Source organism: Mesoplodon densirostris, chromosome 18, assembly GCF_025265405.1.
Source record: "Mesoplodon densirostris isolate mMesDen1 chromosome 18, mMesDen1 primary haplotype, whole genome shotgun sequence".
In the NCBI taxonomy this organism is placed as follows: domain Eukaryota; kingdom Metazoa; phylum Chordata; class Mammalia; order Artiodactyla; family Ziphiidae; genus Mesoplodon; species Mesoplodon densirostris.
The window spans coordinates 18,080,565-18,099,733 of NC_082678.1; the positions used below are offsets into that span (position 1 = coordinate 18,080,565).

At 59.0% G+C, this 19,169-nt stretch overlaps 2 protein-coding genes across 2 annotated transcripts; one reads left to right on the plus strand and one right to left on the minus strand.

Moving 5' to 3' along the window:
* Positions 1-2,608: 2,608 nt before the first annotated feature.
* Positions 2,609-5,313, minus strand: PRCD (photoreceptor disc component). The gene is made up of 3 exons (XM_060080455.1): positions 5,240-5,313; positions 4,877-4,945; positions 2,609-2,630 (listed from the first exon to the last, which is right to left on the minus strand). The coding sequence occupies exons 1-3, from the start codon at positions 5,311-5,313 to the stop codon at positions 2,609-2,611; spliced, it is 165 nt and encodes a 54-aa protein (XP_059936438.1).
* Positions 5,314-7,872: 2,559 nt separating this feature from the next.
* On the plus strand, positions 7,873-17,341 carry CYGB (cytoglobin). Its single transcript, XM_060081630.1, has 4 exons — positions 7,873-8,085; positions 13,021-13,252; positions 13,555-13,718; positions 16,056-17,341. Exons 1-4 carry the CDS (start codon positions 7,943-7,945, stop codon positions 16,087-16,089), a joined length of 573 nt encoding a protein of 190 aa, XP_059937613.1. The 5' UTR covers positions 7,873-7,942; the 3' UTR covers positions 16,090-17,341.
* Positions 17,342-19,169: the final 1,828 nt, after the last annotated feature.

Genomic DNA, 19,169 nt, shown 5'->3' on the forward strand with positions numbered 1-19,169 from the left:
GCAGCCTCCCGTAGAGGCTCTCTAGGCCGAGGGTGGCAACTCTCTGCAGCAGAAGCTGCCAACGTGCAGACTGTGCAGAGAGCCCAGGGGTGGGAGAGCCCTGAGAAGGAGAGGCGAGCGTGGGCCGGGTGTGTGGGGAAGGTGTAAACACAATCTGCTCCCACCGAAGCCAGCCTGCTCCCTGGGGGAGAGAGCCCCTCCCGCCCAGCCCACATGGCACCCCGGCTGCCAGGGCCTGGGCAGCCTCCAAGCCCAGGCAGACACATCCCCCCACCTCCAGCAGCCCCTTCCTCTTGCTTTCCCTCCCTCCATCTGGAACCAGTCCCCAGAGGAGCCTTCATCTCCTGAGCAGGCTCTTAGAACAGGGCTGCAAAGGGGTGTCACTTTGTGGATGTGCGTCTGGGCCGTGAGCCAGCCCCGGTGCCGCTAGGCGACCTTGGTCTGACAATTCCTCAGCCCAGTGGAAGGAGACAGGCAACTTGGAAATGGCAAAGAGCGGAGGCAAGGATGAAGTGACAGGAATATGGCAAATAGATTAGAGAATGGATGCAGAGATAGGATCAGGGAGTACAGACAGGGTCCCAGGAACAGTGCCCTCCGGCCCTCAGCCTGAGAGTCGTGTCACCAGGAAGGCTGATGCCTCCCAGGAGAAAGACAGGCTGACGGGAGCTGAGACAGGTGGTCACGAACTCGTGGCCCGCGTCAGGGGGGCAGCTCCTTCCCTTGGTGAGACCCTTCCCCTGCCTCCGCCCTGCCCTACTTTGTGAGGCTCCCACAGAACCGCCAGGCTCCCTGCAGCAGCCCCCCCTCCTCCCCATCACATCAGAGTGGGTTCCCCGAGTCCAGTCGGCTGCACCTCACCCTTTCCTGCTGTCTAGAGAACTCCCCCAGCTCCTCTTTCCTGAAAGTCAGGGGCGGGGCCAGCCAGGCAGAGACCTCGTTGCTATCAGATGGGCAATGGGGGCTGGATGGGGAGGTGAGATGCACGTGGGGGGAGTCTGGGGGGTGCTTTGGAAGACGAATGGCTGCAAGGCAGTTGGCAGCAGCTGCCTGCAGGGTCTGTGCCTGGACCGCAGGGAGCAGAAGCGGAAATCTGCTTTTCTCTCTGCTCAGGGTCAGGCAGGATGGTAAAGAGAGAGAAATGGCAGAGCAGCTGGGGGCAAAGGAGGCCGCCGCCATAACTGAGCAGTCAGCAGATTGACAGAAGCAAGTGTCATGCTTTTTCCCTTCCCACATGCTACTGCCCATCTGGGACACAGGCACGCGTGCACACACACACACACACACACACACACAGAGAAAGCACACTCCGAGGGCAAGCTGTGAGTTGCTTCCATCCAGCTGCAGGCAGACATGTCACAGATCCAAACGGCATTTCCTATTGATCATTTCAGCAGAACAGCCAGTGGCAGGGTGACCTCTGGGGACCAGGGAGTGGCAAATGTCATCGGAAGTGAGTGCCACCATCGCAAAGTGACACCACACAGCCCTGGACAAGCTGAGCTGCCAGAGATGGGTGGCCAGGCCAGTAAAACCACTTCTTCCACTGAGCAGCTGCAGACTTCCAGGTGGCTTCAGGGAGGCCTGCGCTGTGGGCGTGAAGAGCATGGGCTCTGCAAACCTGCATATGAGCCTGGGGTCCTCCACTTACTAGCTGGGTGACGCTGGGTAAATTAGCAAAAAACTCTCTGTGAGTTTCCTCATTTCTAAACCGTGGACAATAACATGACCAGCCTCCGTGGGTTGTTGTGAGGGTTCAGCGGAGGGTCAAAGGGCAACGCTTCCTTTGTGAATGTGACCCATCGCTGTCCCTCAGTTCTGGAGTCTCCTTGCTCCCCACTTGTTCCCTTCTCTAGCCCCGGGCGGCAGGGGTTGCCCCTGAGTTGAATGGGGGACCCCACTGAGTCCCTCTCTCTGGGCCTCCTCAGAGGAAGGGAGCCCGTCCCAGAGCTTGAGCATCTCTGCCCCTCCCACCTGCCCGGCCAGGCCCAGCTTCAGAAGCCCCACAGCCAGGGCCTTGGGGGAAGCGCACACTGGTGGGTCCGGGGGCCGAAAAGGGGAGTCTACCTTCTCAACGGCTGCTTTCTCTAGTCTCCCTCCTGCAGCTCTTTCCACCATGGCATCCTTCGGGGGTGGGGGGCACACCAGGATGTGAGCTGAAAGAGAAAACCAAGCCGGGTCGGCTCTCTCTCCCACCCCAGAGCGGGGCCTTGTATTTCAGAGTGGACATCCCAGAGCACTGCCTCTCCCTGAGAAGTCCTCTAGACAGCCCTCAGGCCCCCAGCAGGACCACCATCCCCAGGCCTAGAAAATGCTGTTGAGATCACACGTAGTTCTCTTAAAAACTAACCCTTGCCCTGTGGCCTGGAACATAACAGGCTCAAGGTAGGAGCCGACGGAAGGAATCCACCCTCCTACCCCTAACCCCCATCGTGACCACAGAGCTGAAGACAGCCTGCTCTGCGCCCACATGGCCAGGCCTTGCGTGCTCTGTATTCTTCCTTTCTTGTCCCCAGCCCTGCCCTCTCTCCTCCAGGCTGCAGACCCTGCCCTACCTGCCAGCTGATCCCAGGCCCTGGGGCTGAGCTCCTCCTGAAGAGGTGAGGGCTTACTTCAGCGGTTCTTTCTCTCTAAACAGAAAAGAACACGGAGTCAGAAGACTGGAGGATGACCCTCCCACGCTTCCAGCCTTCCCCTTCCTCCTGCCCCCAAGCCCAGTGATTCACCCCACTATTGAGGAACAGGAGCACCCCAGAAGCCAATTGGAATTTATGACTGTGGAACTGGAGAGAACGCTCACGTCTACCGCCCCGCTGGGCCAGCCCTCCGTGGAGCCACCATCAGCAGGAGGGGTCAGTTGGTAGGCCAATTTTTCCAGTTAGCTGGGTCCCAAGGAGTTAATAGGCAACTGCTTCCTTCTGGCAAGGCCACAGCAGACCAGGCCCGGCCAGATGGTCCCAGATTTGGCCTTTTCTCTCCTGACAGGAGGTCCAGGGGCATTTCAGTCGAGGAGATGGACTGTCTGAAGTCAGGGACCTGTCAGTCCCACATCAGCCACAAATTGGGTGGATGAGGTTGAGCAAGTCATTTACGTCTCCCTGTCCCTCAGCTTCCTGCACCATTAACAAGAGCTGGAAACACTTGAACTGCCAAACCTTTGGGGCCATGGAGACTTCCGAGTGAGTTAATGTATGAGAAACCCCTGAGGAAGAATAAAGCACTGATCATATAACAGCAAGAGGAGAGCTGGCGTTAACTGAGCAGTTACTCTGTGCTGAGTGCTTTACTACGGTTGTCTCATTTAAACCTCACAGAAACCTCACAACCAATCTGTTATTAATCCCAGTTTACATATGAATAAAAAGATTACATAATTTGGGCTTCCCTGGTGGCGCAGTGGTTGAGAGTCAGCCTGCTGATGCAGGGGACACGGGTTCGTGCCCCGGTCCGGGAAGATCCCACATGCCACGGAGCGGCTGGGCCTGTGAGCCAAGGCTGCTGAGCCTGCGCGTCCGGAGCCTGTGCTCCGCAACGGGAGAGGCCACAACAGTGAGAGGCCCGCGTACCGCAAAAAAAAAAAAAGAAAAAGATTACATAATTTGCCCACAGCCTCTCAGTAAGAGCGGAGGTAGGATTTAAACTCAGGCTGCCCCACTCCAGACCCAAACTCAACAGTGAGGACCAGTCAGCATTTGAGGGCCCAGTGATCGTCATTTTATACATGTCAGCCCATTTCACCGGTAGTCGTAATTAGCACCATTGTGACCCTCTCAGCTAGCCCAGCTATTGAGGAAGGGCGTCACAGAAATGACTCTGCTTCCTGCACAGGCCCTGGGCTTCCCAGGGGGCCTTCTGACATTCCAAACTTGGGGGAACCCAAGGACTGAGAAGTCAGAGCAGAGACACAGAGAAAGACCCAAGTTCTCGGCTTGCCAACCTCGACGTATTTATGGGGCACACTGCAGGCACATCGCCCACACCCTGGAAGAGATGTGGGGTGCACAGGCGAGCGTGCGTGCTCACTGTCTCAGCCATCTGAGCCTCCTTTCAGAGGAGTGAGAGAAGCAGTGCCGGGGGCTAGAAGATGCTTCCACAGCAGAGAATATCACTCTTTAGATAGGTCCCCCACACTAGATGGGCCCAAAGGCACAAATGAACATTTCCAACAGTATGTTCTTCAGAAATATTTGCTGATTTTTCAGTGTTTTCTTGGGCATAGAGCCCCTATCATCAAAGGACACTAGTCAGCGGGGAAGGAAAAGTCCAGAAGTTTCCCAATCTTCACCCCTGGTAAAGGCCGCATGGCTCCAGAATAGGGAAGAGTTAACTTTCTGGCCACTGGAGACAGTCCCTGCCCGCAGGGACTGCCCAGCCAATGGCACTCAGTGCTGATGATGTCATGCTCCTCCTGCGCCTTCTATTGGGGACTGGACAGCGAATCCTGCTGGAGGTTCAGGCAGCTCCGCTGCCGAGGCTGGGGGGTGGGTGGGTGGGGACAGCGGGAGAGGGAGGGGGAAGGGAAGGCAAGCAAAGCAACGCAGAGCTGCTTCTGCCTCATCCCCCTCTCCACTCCCCCTGCACCTTCCAACAGAAGGGACCCTGGGGGCCACCCCGCACTAGGACAAGCAAGGCAGAGAAGTTTTGGTCCAGAGGAGAGGCTGGGAGTCCCATTCCCAACTGGAGAAAACAGACATTCGGCCTGCCCACTTGGCATACAGTGAACAGGGTAGCTGGGGTGAGGGGCCTGCGTGGAGCACGCACGCACGCACGCACACACATACCCACATACACCCCCGGGGCCTGGGCAGGGACAGGGGACAGCGGCAGGCTCCTTAGCGACACCCTTGCTCCTCCACCCTAGACTCTTCTGCCTTACCTGCCTGAGGACTGGAGGTCTGTTTCCAAGCTGCTGCCCGTAACTGCCCCATCAACTCCACTGGGCTCTCTGTGGGAGGGAAAAGAGGCAGGCAGAGCTGTGGGCAGCACCCAGACCCCAGACCCCGCTCCTGCTTCTCTGCAAGACCTAAGCCACATTGGGCTCTGGAACCGGAGGCTGTGGCCAGCGTCTTTGAAGAGCTCCAAGTTCCCCCTACTTCGAGGGGGAACCTCTCAGGGCTCCCTTGCAAGTCCCCCCCAGCCTCCCTGGAGCCCAGGCAGCCCCCGCCCGCCTTCAGCTTGGCTGTAACCCAGCGCAGTAGTTTCTCCCCCACCCCAGCCCGTGGCCCAGTCAGTTTCTCACGGTTGGACCCTGTTGGCGAATCGGCGGCGCCAGAGCATGGCCAAGGTGCTGAGCAGGAAGAGGGTAGTGCACATGGCTCAGCTGCCCCATCCCCTCCAGACCGGGTCCGCAGGAGAAGGCCAAGATGGCCCCTGCCAGCTCTCCCAAGCCCTTGCGGTCCTTCCTGAGGCTCCTGCAGGCGATGGATTAGGAGGCTCAAGCTGATTAGTGGGGTCAGCAGACCCGACCTTGTGAAGACTGAGTGACCTCACCGGACCCAGGTCGTCCCCGCCATGGCAGGGTAAATCGACCTCAGTCTGTTCTGGATGTAGGTATAAGTAAGCCCTGGGCCTGACCCTCAAGGGGCTTAGAGTCTAGACAAACGCACTGGCAAGTTAAACAAATTACCACCACAGACGGACTTAGGCTATTCAAGGTGGCTACAGAGCACTGTGGGAGTTGCAAGCGTCCGGGGAACCTTTCGAGAGGAGCTGGGCTCATCTGTGTCTGCAGAGGCTCAGAAGGGTGGGCCCACAGACAGACTCCGCCAGAGCTGCAGGGCATGTTCTGGCAACTGGAAGTTAAGTATTGGTGGAGTCATGATGTCACAGGGGAGGCATCGGGAGGGGAGGAGGAGAGGGGAAGAATATAGGTGATGAAGCCAGAAAGACAAGGGAGGCCAGGGAGTGAAGGGCTGGCTAAGTGGTTCACTTCTAACCTCTGGACAGCCGTTTCCAAATGTTTCTGATTACATACCTTCTTCAGTAAAAGGCAGAGTCTAAGTGTGCACTCAGGAAAAGGGATATATGCATCCACTCATAAATTATATACTATATTACTGTGCAAATACAGTCCCACACCAGAGACATACATAAAACTTGTAAAGGGTGAGATGAAAGTGAATAGAATCAAGATTTCTCCTACTTTCTGTCCACATCCCAGGGCAACCTCTTGGGCAGCCATTTGGATGGCCACTGCACTGGCTCTTGGGAAGCTATCAGAGGTGGCCCAGGCAGCATGCGGAGCACAGGCCAAAAGAGAGAACACGGGTCTGAGAGTGGCGTAAGTAAGAAACTAAGCCCACACACTCTCCTCCATTCCTCTCCAAGACCCCCAGAAGAGGGCATTAGAGTTTCCCTCCCTCAACTGAGACCTGAGCGGCAAGAGGCCTCCTGCCCAGCCAGGATTCCAGTAACATACCTGAACCCTGGGCTCCAGCAAGGCCCGGAGCTAGGGCTGTGCCAGGGCCCTCTGCTTTGAAATAGAATTCTTAAAAATAAACACGTAAACCAAAGCTGAAGAGGAGAGCCGCCACCTCTTGCCATACTTGAGCAGTGGGCGCAGACTTGGGAAGGGCAGTGTCACCAGGGAGTCTTAGGGAGAACTGGACACACCCCACAAGAGCCGTCACACGTGTCACATGTTTCAGATGCTTGCAGCCCGGGTCTGGCCTCAGGCTTCAACTGGGAGTCAGAGGTGGGACCCCCTCCATACCAGAATCGAGCAGCTGCTTGCAGGGTGGGGACCAGGCGGCTCTCAGAGGCACAGTCCCCACCTCTGGTCTAATCCCTTTCCCTGAGAAGGCCACCAGGACAAGAATTTGTCTCCTCCACCCACAGAACCCCTCCCTAATCCAGGTCCTGGTGGCTGAGATGTCTCCAGTGCCCTAGGCCTCCCCCCCACCCCACCACCAAGACTTCCTGACAACCCCACCGACCCACCCACCGCAGGTCCGCTCTGCCCGGCCCAGCATCCTCTCCTTCGGACTTTGCTCCCCCAGGGCCAGAATTAGGAGCGGCGCCAGGTTTGGGCCTGCCTGTGTCATCAGGAAGCCACCCAGGGCCTTCTTTCTGACGCCACGTGCGTGCCCCGAGGGGGAGGAGTGCTGGCGGGAAGGAAAGGCTGGCGCAGGCCTCTGGCGCTCAAGTTCGACAGCCGCCCCCCATCCCCGCATTGGTGTTTTCCTGTAAGGTGTTGGCGTAGGGAGGTGACCCCAGTCCTAAACCCTCCAGAGTCTGGGGTCCGGAGCTCGGGGGTGGCGCCGCGGCCCCCCGGCTGGCTCGGGAGAGGCCGGGAGCGAGCGGGAACTCAGCTCGGACCGCGGCGCCGCTGGAGGGGCTCGCGTCCGCCCCCTCGGGCTGGCGGCCACGCCGCAAATGCCTGGGAGTGTTCGACTTAAGAGTCAGTTCCCTGCCGCGGGAAGGGGCCACACACGCACACGCCCCGGCCTCGCCCGCCGCGTGAGCCGAGACCCGGGGCCCCCAGACCCACACGCGCCGCGGCGCACTCCCGTGCGGCCCGGCGCCCCGTGACCGTCCGCCCCCTCCTTCCGGGACCCCCCAGTACACCCGCCCCACCTACGCCCCGCCCGGCAGTCAAACTCCGCGGTGGCCTGGAGGGTGGGCACCCTGCCCAGCCTTCACCTTGCCGGAACTGGCTCACGGACAAGGGGTTGGGGGTTTGGAGCGGATCTTTTTATTTTTCTCACATTTTTCCAGCAGACCACATCTCCGCCCCCCGCTCGCGGTCCCCCGCCCCCTGCACATATACCCTACACACACACACACACGCACGCACACATACACACACACACCCGGCGCGCACAGACACGCTCCCTCCCTCCGGCGCGCTCTACCACTCGCCCGCCAGCGGCACACGCAGCCGGCTCCGGCTCCCCGCGCCCCGCGGCCGCCGAGCGTAGCCGGGCTGGGCTGGGAGCTGCTCATGGAGAAAGTGCCGGGCGAGATGGAGATAGAGCGCAGGGAGCGGAGCGAGGAGCTGTCCGAGGCGGAGAGGAAGGCGGTGCAGGCGACGTGGGCCCGGCTCTATGCCAACTGCGAGGACGTGGGGGTGGCCATCCTGGTGCGGTAGGTGTCGCCCCGGCCCGGCCGGGCCCGGGGGAGGGACGGCGGCAGCGGCTCCGGGCAGACGCGGGCTCGGCCCGGGTCCGAGCTCGGGCGCCACCTCCCCAGCTGCGATTGGGGCCGGGCCGGTCGGGGTGCGGGCAGCATGGGGCGCCTTGGGGTGGGTGAAGCCCTGGCCGAGCCCTTCCTAGCTCTCTCTGGGCGAGGTGCTCACCAGGAACTAGGACCCAGACGCAGAAGGAGGGCACCTCCATCTCCCTCCCCTCCCGGGCCTCAGAACTCCTGGCTCAGCCAGCCATGCCTTCCTCACCAGCGACCCCAGCCACGCAACCGAGCTGTTATGGACACACATTTTGCCAGCCTTTCCAATGGGGGCCTTGGGGGCTCCCCATTCTAGAGACAGGAAAACTGAGGATCAGCCAAGAAGGAGGACAAAGGAGGAAACCCCTTTCTCCAGCTCAGCCCCTTTCTGTATTCAGAGACTTGGAAGAACAGAGCAAAGGGCGAAAGAATAGAGGTCAGAAGGAGTAGACCCTGGAGGTCCGGTTTTCCCAGCTGGCACCTTCCTGCCCTTGGGGCCAGGCCAGCAGGGAGCTCCCAGGTGAGGCGCAGGTGAGTGGAGAAGCAAACAGTCCCCTAGGATGCAGTCCCTGCCGAGTTTGGTGGAGGGAAAGGGAGACGCTTCAGGAGACAGGGCCCCACCCTGAAACCCCGATCTGGGGAGAAAGGGTCATGTGTCTTGGGCTCGGGTCATTCAGGCACCACACGCCCCTGAGGGATGCACACACACAGAGAGTGACACTGTTATTCACACACCTACACACCGGTGCACATGCACACCATTCCCATATAGTTAATGTCCCCAAGCCACACAAGCTAGTAATTGACTACAGCTACAGATCGGGGCTCTCTTCCCACACATGCTGGTCCCTGGGGGCGCAGGCAGGGAGGTCCCCTTAACCCTCTGTCCTTGGCAGAGGGAAGCTGTCAAATCTAGGGCAGATCTGGAAAGTCTGATTGTTTGAAGATGGGGTGAAACCTGTCTGTGGAAAGGACAGTTGAAGTGCATGCCTGTCTCCCAGTCTTGGCCCTGTCTCTGGCTCCTCTTTCTCTCCCGCACTCTCTCCCTTGTGCCTCCCCCAAGCCTGGGACCTACCCAGCTCCATATCGATGTGCCCTGATTCCAACTTAGAAACAGATTTTGGAGGAAAAAGAGCAAGAAGCACTCTTGAGAAGTTCCAGGAGGATTCCTGAGGAAGGGACAGCTATTTGGGCAGCTCCCAGGCCCAGAAAGAGCCGGGGGTGGTGGGGGAGCTAAGAGGGGATTTCAGATCCCGAAGCCATCAGACGTTGGGAGGTGCAGCTCTGCATGTGCGAGCACCCACACAGGCACACGGTGGACAGTGGAGTCACAGATGCGCCAGGCTGCATCCCTGGAGGGCTGCTCTCAGCTGTGTTGTCGGCACATGCGGGCCCACCAGGCCTCAGGATGCACCTGGGTGTGCACATGGGTCACCAAGAGGAAATGAGGCAAAGTCCAAAGGACCTTGGAGATTTTTGTCCCGACGCCCTGCTGTTTGCCAGTGAGGACATGTAAGAGATGTGTCCAAGATCCAGCTCCTAGGGTCCCACCCAACCTCCCCAGGAATGGGGGGTGCCGAGGAAGGAACTGAACCCTGAGGTGTTTCTGGAGAGTCTGAGCTCTTGGCAAGGGTTTCATCCTCTCTCTGTGCCCCTTTAGTTCCCCAGAGGGGAACTCTTTCCTCAGGGGGCACTGGGTCTGGGCTGGGGAGGTGGTCACCAAGTGCTCAGGGCTCAGAGGGAGGCCCACAGTTAACCTGAGAAGGCCTGAGATGGCAGTTAGATCTGGGCTGCTGATAACCCCAGGCACACTTCGCCTGACCCCACCTCTGCTGCTGGAAGCCCAGCCCAGCCCAGCCCAGCTCAGAAGAGAAGCTGGCCCAGCACCCCTTCGTCCAGCCCCAGGTCCCGCCAGCCTCCCTTTCCTTTTTCTCCTCCTCCTGATGTCCGCCCCAGGGTAGGGGGTGTTAGCGGGACTCGACTGATAAGCTTCTCAGATAAGGCCCCTCCCCAGATCCTGTGCCCCTCAGTTTTGTCACAGACCCCTCTTGTCTTTACGCCCCATCAACAAGGACTGGCGGGCAAGGATGGGCGGGCGGGACAGGATCCGAGACAGTCGCCCTCTGACCGGGCACTCTCACCTCCTCCCTCCCCACTGGGCTGGGGCCAGCCACACCCCAACACTCCCCCTGTGAGGAGGTAGCAGCCTCGAGGATGGTGGCGATGGTGGCGGCGGAGGGGCTGCCCAGACCCCATGCCTCCTGTCCCTGCCGGGAGGAGATCAAGAGGGAACACCCATGCTCTAGGAAGGCTCCCCTCCCGGTTGTAACTCTGCTGCCTTCCCCCTCACGCTCAGACAAGCCTATTTCAGGCTCTCCTGGAAGCCCAGATGCCTCTGGAAGCTGAGAAACTCCCCAAGCTGGCTGCTGAGGCTTCTCCCAGCAGCGCAGGCCGGAACTGGGAGGGTCAGGAGTAAACACGGGGGTGGGTGGTGGCGGGGGGCTCAGAGAAACGCCAGGATGCAGGAGCAGAGCGCAAGGCCCCTTGACTCCCCTGGCCCAGAAGAAGGGCTCATCGGGACCATCCTTAGGGCCATAACGGGAGACCCACCGTGTCCCAGGCTACCATCCCCGGCAGAGCAGCCTCTGAGGAGGTCTGCGGAAGCCATCAACGCGGGGGCCGCCCCGGCTCCTTCCTGGTCCTGCCACCCACTCCGCTTGGCCCACTGATGCAGCCGTGGGCATCAATTCCTAATCCAGAACGTGGGAAGAAAAACAGTGCCAACCTCAGGAGGATATCACAAGAATTAATGAGATCATATAGTAAGTGCTCAATAAATAGTCTCTGTTATTTTCTCATCAGTAAAGTGGACATAATACCCACTTTGTTGTGGCGTTATATGAAATAACAAGTGGAGATGCTCTGCATGTTGTTATTCACCAGCCAAACAAAAATTAGTATTTTTGTTGCAATGTAAAACCTCTAAAGTCAGAGATCCTCATTTAAATCCAGACTGGGTTTTTCGTATCTGTCCTTCATTACGACACTTCTCCAGAGAAATCCAATGTGTTTTCAGACCTATCGCGTCATTTGTCCTCACCAGTATAGCTGTGAAGTAGCAAGCAGGGGTGCATGGACTTCTCTCACACTTTTGCAGACAGGAGGTTGTGAAGCGATTTGCCCGAGGTCACACTTGGCCTCCGAGAGGGGCCCTTCTCGTAGCCTGAAATGGTGGCCGGGGCCAGATGTTCTCCCTGCATCTGTTCCAGCTCTCAGATCCGAGACCCGACCCCCGGCCCCAAGGGCTGTTCTGGCAAATTACCAGCTCTCTCTCATCACAAAGGGGACCCTCCAAAAGTGTGAAACAACCTGAGAAAACAGGTCCAGGACATTCCATCCATTTTCTGGGCTTCAGTTATGTAAGTTCTGATTGAGTCTGGCCACATACCTCCTGCCCTGGCTGGGTGAGGGATCGCAGATGTCATCACCACCATCCTGCAAAGTGCAGGGCTCTGGGCCAAGGTGATGGGTCAGAGTGTGCATGAGACCCGGGCTCTGCCCTGGGGTTGGGGGAGCCAGACGGACACACAAGGAAGAAGCCGTGAAAGGTGGCAGGGAACACACTAATGGCCTTGGAGGGAAAGCGGTCTCCCTGGGCCAGGCCGGGCGCTCAGGGAGAGGCCCAGCTGACACCGGGGAAGGGAGGGGTGGGTCCACCATGTGGAAGGGGGCCAGCATGCCGAGGAATCTTTAACCCGTGGTAAGTGAAGATGTTGGTAAGTGAAGCTGTTGGGCTGGAGCGTAGGGAAGAATGTGGCCCCCATGCTGGAGGAGCGGGTGTGGGACAGTTTCTAAGAAGCCTGGAATCCCAGGTTAAGGAGTTTTGACTTTGTCCGGTAGACAGTGGGGAGCCATGGAATGTTTTTGAGCATGAGAGCGACCCAGTGAATGTGGTATTGGGGGGAATTAGACAATTTCAGATAAACTGGAGAGGGAAGGGTTAGAAAGCCCTGGGGTCTGCCCCAAGAAGTGCACAGGCTGGTTTGAGAGCTAAGATATACAGACAGACGTGAAGGACTTACCAGGCCGGTGACATCAATCCATATCTTTAATTAAATCAACCGATGACTATGCAGGCTGAGGAGAGAGGCAGGGTAGTGAATAGGGAAGGGACTGGGCTGGGAGGAGGACTGAGTCTCATTTCTTCCCTTCCATGACCTGAGCTAAGTCAGCTAAGTCGCTAGGGCCTTCCTTTGTTTAGGAGGAGAGCTCTGACTTATCATAAAAAAGGGTGGCATTTACTGAGCCCCCTGTGTCCACACTGTGTCAGGGCTCCATGTGCTCTTTCTCGTTTCATCGTCCCAACAACCACAACGACTCACAACCAAGATAGGAGCAGTGATGCCCATTTCATAGATGAGGAAACTGAGGCTCAGAAAATTTAACTTGGGGGTATAGCTCAGGGATAGAGCATTTGACTGCAGAAAAGTTAACTTGCCCGAGGGCACACCGGCCGGGGATTCCAGAAAGCAGGCTCTTACCCTCTCAGCTGTGACTGGAGCAGGCCTTGAAGGGTGTGTGGAGTTTGGAAAGAAGGCAAGAAGCAAGGAAGCTTGCTTCCTTGGGAGAGGAAGCTGCAAATCTGGCACATAGAAATGGCCGGGACTGGGGAGAGGTCTGCATGTAAGCCAGGTCGTCCAGAGGAAGGGTGTGTGTTTGAGGAACTGCTACACATGGTGGGGTGAGGGTGGGTTCAGCCTCTCCCACCTCCGTACCCACCCCCACCATCGTCTGGGCACTTCAGGGTGGGGCCTGAGGCCACCCCCTGCTCAGCACCCACCTGCTTCCTCCTGCCAGGTTCTTTGTGAACTTCCCGTCGGCCAAGCAGTACTTCAGCCAGTTCAAGCACATGGAGGAGCCCCTGGAAATGGAGCGGAGCCCGCAGCTGCGGAAGCACGCCTGCCGGGTCATGGGGGCCCTCAACACCGTGGTGGAGAATCTGCACGACCCCGAGAAGGTGTCCTCTGTGCTTGCCCTCGTGGGCAAAGCCCACGCCCTCAAGCACAAGGTGGAGCCTGTGTACTTCAAGGTATGTCACCAGATGGGTGCTGCCACCCACCACCCACCCTGTTCCATCCCAGAGCCCCATAACCAATGACAGCCTGCGGGCCACTGGGCCACTGGCCCACCCAGCCTCTTCCCCTGGCATGGCTGTTCCCGGGAGGGGCAGCAGGATGGGGGCTGCGTCTTGACGGTGTCTGGTTCCCAAAGCTGCCAGGTTCTTGTTTCATGAACAATCCCCTTGGCCAAACACAGGATAGAAGGGATTCTGGGGGCTGCAGAGGGCAGGACGCCCAGGCATTTACTCCCCCTTCCTTCCTTTGTACCCAGATCCTCTCTGGGGTCATCCTGGAGGTGATCGCCGAGGAATTTGCCAATGACTTCCCACCCGAGACGCAGAGAGCCTGGGCCAAGCTTCGCGGCCTCATCTACAGCCATGTGACCGCTGCCTACAAGGAAGTGGGCTGGGTACAGCAGGTCCCCAACGCCACCACGTGAGGAGGCAGCCTCCCTGCCGCATCCTCCCCCATCCCCTGGCCTCCCACCTCTCCTAGCGCCCAGGGACTGACCACGGGGCAGGAACAGTTCCAGAAGGGTGGATCTGGGGTCCGACACATTAAAGATCAGGCATGATAGGAAAAGGCCCGCTCACGCCGAGGACCCCAAACAGATTCTCCTCGGGCAGAGCCTTCCCTTTCCCTAGAGCCAGTGGACACTCAGGGCAACTCAAGACCAAGGCTGCCCCGGGCAGAGAGGCTCCAAAGGTTCCTGGCTGGAAGGCTGCTCATCAGGCCCCGAGACAGCCCAGGCCAGCTCTGGCCACTTCCTCCCTGGTACCAATCACATGGGGCTGTTTTTCATCTAATGCTGACCGTGGTCCCTCCCGCCTCGGCCTCAGCAAGGCTGCAGCCAGGAGAATCACGAGGACGCACGCACGTGCCGGAGCCCACCCGGGGCCTGCGTGGGTGTCCCTTCCACGCACACCAGCAGGGGGTTTTACTTCTGGGCTGACCCCGGAGGCCGGGTTCCCAGTTCTGGGGTGAGGGCCCCGGGGGGAACGGGCTCCAGGAGGGTGGCTGGCCTGGTGACTCCCGCTGACTCGGAGCACGAGGGGAGGGCTGGCCCCCAGACTTGGCGGCTGGGAACACTCCGGCCTCCCTGGGCCCCCAAGGGGCTGGGGCTCTGGGAGCTCAATGGAGGGGCGGAGGCAGGGCTGGAGGAGGGAGGGGGGAGAGGAGCGGAGGCGGGGATGGGAAGCAGGGGTCAGCCAGCGGCTTGGGACACGCGTTGGAGAGAAACATCCCAGCAGTTTCCCAGGGAAAAGGCGGCGTCCCCTCCCCGGGCTCCGAGCTGGTCCGAGGAGCCGGCCGGACCTCCTGCACACAGGCATCCCCGCGCAGCTCCGCGGAGTAGGTACCCCGAGGGCAGCCTGCAGAGGCCCAGCCTCCCGGCCTTCCTGCCTCTGACCACACTGGCCCCCGCTTGCTGCCGCTCCCTTCACCACCCTGAGAGCGCGGAGCCCTCGGGGGCTGCTGGCAATGGCCAGGCAGCGACTCCAGATGTTCACAGCTGGGCCCGGGCCGCCCCAGACCTCAGAGTGAACGCAAGCAGGCAGGCGATTTTTACCTGCCGGAGGAGGAGGAGGAGCTGGCAGAGCCTGCAGCCCGGAAGCAGCCGGAGGGCAGGGGAGGGGTCAGTGGGGGGGAGGGGGCTTGCCCTCCCACGCTTCTCCCCAGGCAGGCTCTGCCGCCAAAGATGAGTTTGTTTACAGCCAGGAGACAAGACTTCCTGCCTCTAGAGAAAAGGGCTTTTTTATAGGGGCCTAGAGGGACGGAAGAGAGCTGGCCCGTGCAAGCCCCAGTGAATCAGAAACACATGGACAGCATTTCCCGACACGAAGCCCTGTCCCCTCCCCTCTCTTGCCGTAGCTGGACCCCTGGGACTTAAATCTCGCCAAACCCCAAGCATTAGGAAACCGCTGAAATCTCATGCCTCCCCCTTTCTGCTCCTTGTGCACTGAAAGGAGATGGGCCACCGTGGGGACTGGCCGGGGCCCTGCGCCCTCCTTGGCCTGAGCACCCCACATTTGGGTTACCCCAGCTGAGGGGATTGTCCCCTCATCCCTTTGCACACTCTGGTGCCGCCTCTGGTCTCCTGGGAACACGGGTGTGACCCCCAAGAGGGCGTGTCTCCCTGGGCCCCAGGCCTGCAGACCCCACTACTGCCAGGGTCCATATGGGTTCGGAGGGTGAGAGAGAGTTACAGGGCAGAGTTCTAGAAGGCCTCCATCCAGCCTCTCTTATTAGAGACGCAATAGCAAGCCAGACGCCACTGTTTACTGAACTGTCTCTGCTTCAGGGTGTGCGTGCACTCTGTGTGTGTGTGTGTAGTCAGGAGGTGGCGGAGTTTTGGGGTGGTGAGTGCAAAGGGGCTGCGTGTGCAGAGAACGCCCATGGGTGGCCCAAGGGGGCACCACAGGCCAACCAGGGAGTGCGCATGTCTCAGAATTAAGAGGAAGAGAGCTCACTGTTCGCAGTTTGCGGAACACTTTCAGGCAGTTCTGTCGCTCAGATCCCACGGAGGTAGGTGCCACAGACATGATTCACATTTTAGAGAAAAAGATCTGAGGTTCAGGTGGGCCGGCCGAGGTCTTGGCATAAAAGGGCCTAGAAGCTGGGTCTAGTGGGCTTCTTTCACGGGCCCCACGTGGGTCTCTGGGCTGGTACCGTTTGGCCTTGCAGCCCCTGATTCCTCTGCCCTCTCCCCAGGTTCCCTGGTCTCACTCCGAGGCCCTAGTAAACTGTTACCTACATCTCCTATCTCGTCCACAGCCCACCGGCCACGCTGCCCTCTTCGGGGCCATAGGACCCCCTCTCTCCTTCCCGCTCCCTGGCAGCACCTTGAGCAGAAGGCCGAGTTCTGAAGACGCTCCTTGACCCTCCATCTCTGGGTGCCAAGGAAGCTGGAGGAATCCCTGACTCGTCTTCCCGGAAAGAGGCTGCCTTGGCCTTGGCCACAGTCCCCCTGGAGCCGCCGGAAGGCGGCATCAGCTGCCTGGATGCTGACCCCAGCTCAGCGGCGCAGAGGGTGGCCTGTGGGGTGGGGGACCTTTCCTCCTTGAAGAGCCGGGCACACCCTTCTTAGCTTTTCTACTCACTGTTAGAGACCTAGCTGAGCAGCTGGCGGGAATCAGGGGCGGGTCTGTGAGTCACTGGAGGAACAAACCAGCCCTGTTTCTATCTGCCTGGCCACACACAGGTCTCCACATCACTTATCTAGAATACCACGCACACACGTCTACCGTATATACAGATATATTCTATATACAATCTATATATAAATCTATATCTATATATATATACACATACATATCTATAATGTGTATCAGTAAGGCCCAGCGGCACGAGTGAAGCCTCGGTTCTGCCCACCGAGGGGTCCTGGCAGCTTCTGGGCAGAGAACAGAGTGTTCCGGCAGACCGGGGTCCCACATCAGCACGGAGAGGACCCGGGCCTGCGTGGGCAGGGTTGGGGTGACCCAGCTTGCCAGCAAAGCCCAGCCCATTCTCTCTGACCAGCTCCCCACATTCCTGCTTTCCACTTCTGGCAGAAAGGATTTGGTGTTCCCTACCTCTGCCCCCCACAAAAGGAGGTGGGTCCCTGACTTGCCCCTAAATGGGCAAGGGGAGAGAGGGGCCCAGAAGTTCTGGACAGGATGACTGCAGCGGGGGAGGGGCCATGGTCCAGAAACCTCGGATGCCAGCTCCATCTGCCTTTGCCACTAAGACAGACGGCCCTGGCGGGAGGGGGATCCAGGCTGCTGTCAGTGGGGCAGTGGTGACGGGACCAGATGCCTCCGTCTCTTCCTGGGGCTCTGAGGGCTGAGGGCCTTCCCTCCCCTGCCTCTCCTGGCTGCTGGCTTGCAGTCAGCCCTCTCCGTCCATCTAGGTCAGCGTTGCTGGGGACCCCCCCCAATGTGTGCCCCTTGGTCACGTGTATTGTCCTCAAGGATGTTTTGCTACTGTGGCTACTGTGCCTGTGTCCTCCTGTCCCATCTTCATGCAGCCATCCGTGTAACTGCCTGTCCTCCTTTTGTAGTTTCTGATGTTTGTAACCAGACCCAGCCGTGTCATTAAACAGGTTCCTTCTTCCTGTGTCTGTGCACGCTCATTTGGTCTTTTCCTGCCACCTGCCCCTCGCCTCTGTCTCCCCTCCTTAGTTCAAGACTCGACTCGGGCCTTTTTCTTGAAAGGCAACCCCCCTCTCAAGGGTCCCCCTCACCTGTGTCTCAGCCTTGGCTGGTCACGGGCCCCTCTGATTGGGGCTCAGGACGGCTTGTTCACTCAGGAACACAGAGCTGCAGACTGGAAGCTGGGCTCTAGAGGTGGGAGGGGGGAAAGGGAGTCTGTGCTTGTTTTAAAAAGTCCGGGGGCTTTTCATCTTTTGTTCTGGAAATATCCTCCCTCATGTGGGGGAGAGAAGAAAGGGAGGCCTCAAGGGAGAGATGTTCAGAAAGGAGGGCCCTGCTGGTTTAGTGAGCCAAGCAAGCCAAGGATAGGACCTTAACCTTCTGGACCTGAGCTGAGCATCCCACACCAAGAGCTGAGGCCCAGCCTGATGCTCAAGGTACGAGTGGTGGGGCAGCCCCTGGGCATTTGAGAAAGAGGAAGTCTGCCCTTACTAGCCTTAGGCCCCCAATACCTTCCCTGAGCTCTCTGCTTCCAGCCCCTTCTATCTCCCACCCCGCAGCCTCGGGCCAGGCCTGCCCAGCCCTCACTCATGATGGAGGCAACAGTCAGCAGCATCCACTCCCCTCCCCGAGGAGGGACCAGGAGGTCACCACCCCCGGTGGGCTGCAGGAGAAGCAGGAAGCAGCCTCTGTCCCTTGGGAGGGCTCCCGGCTGCCTTGGAAGATTCAGCTGACACACAAGAAAGGTCTTGTCTCCCAGGCCGTGAACTTGTTGAATCCAGGCCTTCATCGCCTGGGCCTGGCAGAGCAGAGGTGCTGGATAGCAATCCAGAGACTAAATAAATACCACTCGTAGAAAGCCAAACCAGTACCTGGGGCCAAGAGTGAGCTGTGTGCACTGACACGGGCGTGCAGAGTGGAGAGAACAGAGCGAGGCAAGGCCTTTCCAGGGAGGCGGCGCTGCAAGAGGGAGCCCCGGGCTCTGGGCTGTCTCCCTATGCTGTGTGACCTTGGGCAAGTCACTCACACTTTCTGAGCCCGGTCACCTCTAATTTAAAACAGGAGTGAACGTGAGGCCTGTCTTGCGAGGCAGGTACCAGGAACAGGAAGGAGGATGCATGCCACCATGCTGGGGACATGGGAATGCTCAGGACAGAGTGACGGTCAGGCCACCGGAAGCAGCAAATGCAGGGCGGGGAGTGGGTTGCTGGCCAAGATGAGCGATGACTCTTGAAAGAGACTTCCAGTTCATGGCCCCTGGTGGGCTCAGGCTGAGCCGGAGCCAGAGGGGTGTGGGGACAGTGGGGCTGAGGGGACTAAGAGGAAAAGGGGCATCTGTGGTCGAAGGTCGGGGGGTAGTCTTTAGGAAGAAAACCCCCTCCCCAGTTCACTTCGGTTTGCTTGAAATTGGTGAAGGGGCCTCAGAGCTGGAATCATTCTGGAATGTGGCCCTTGAGAATGGTTCTCTCCACTGCCCAACCCCCCAAAGAGAGGACACTGGCCATTAGTGATTCATCCTACACTTGAGCAAGGGATGCTGCTTGAGTAGGGGGGCAGGTAAGGTCCAAACAGAGGTGATGCTGGGCAGGGCCCCTGTGTCCTGGTGGGCTGCAGGCTGTGGGCAGGGGGCTACAGGGTACAAGAGCAGCGACTGGAGTTTTGTTTTGTGCTCTATGCTCAGGGATAACCTTGTCGTCGAAGAGCTGAGCAACTGGGTCAGTTCCCCTTGGCGTGCTCGGGAGGTGAGAGATGGGGTGTC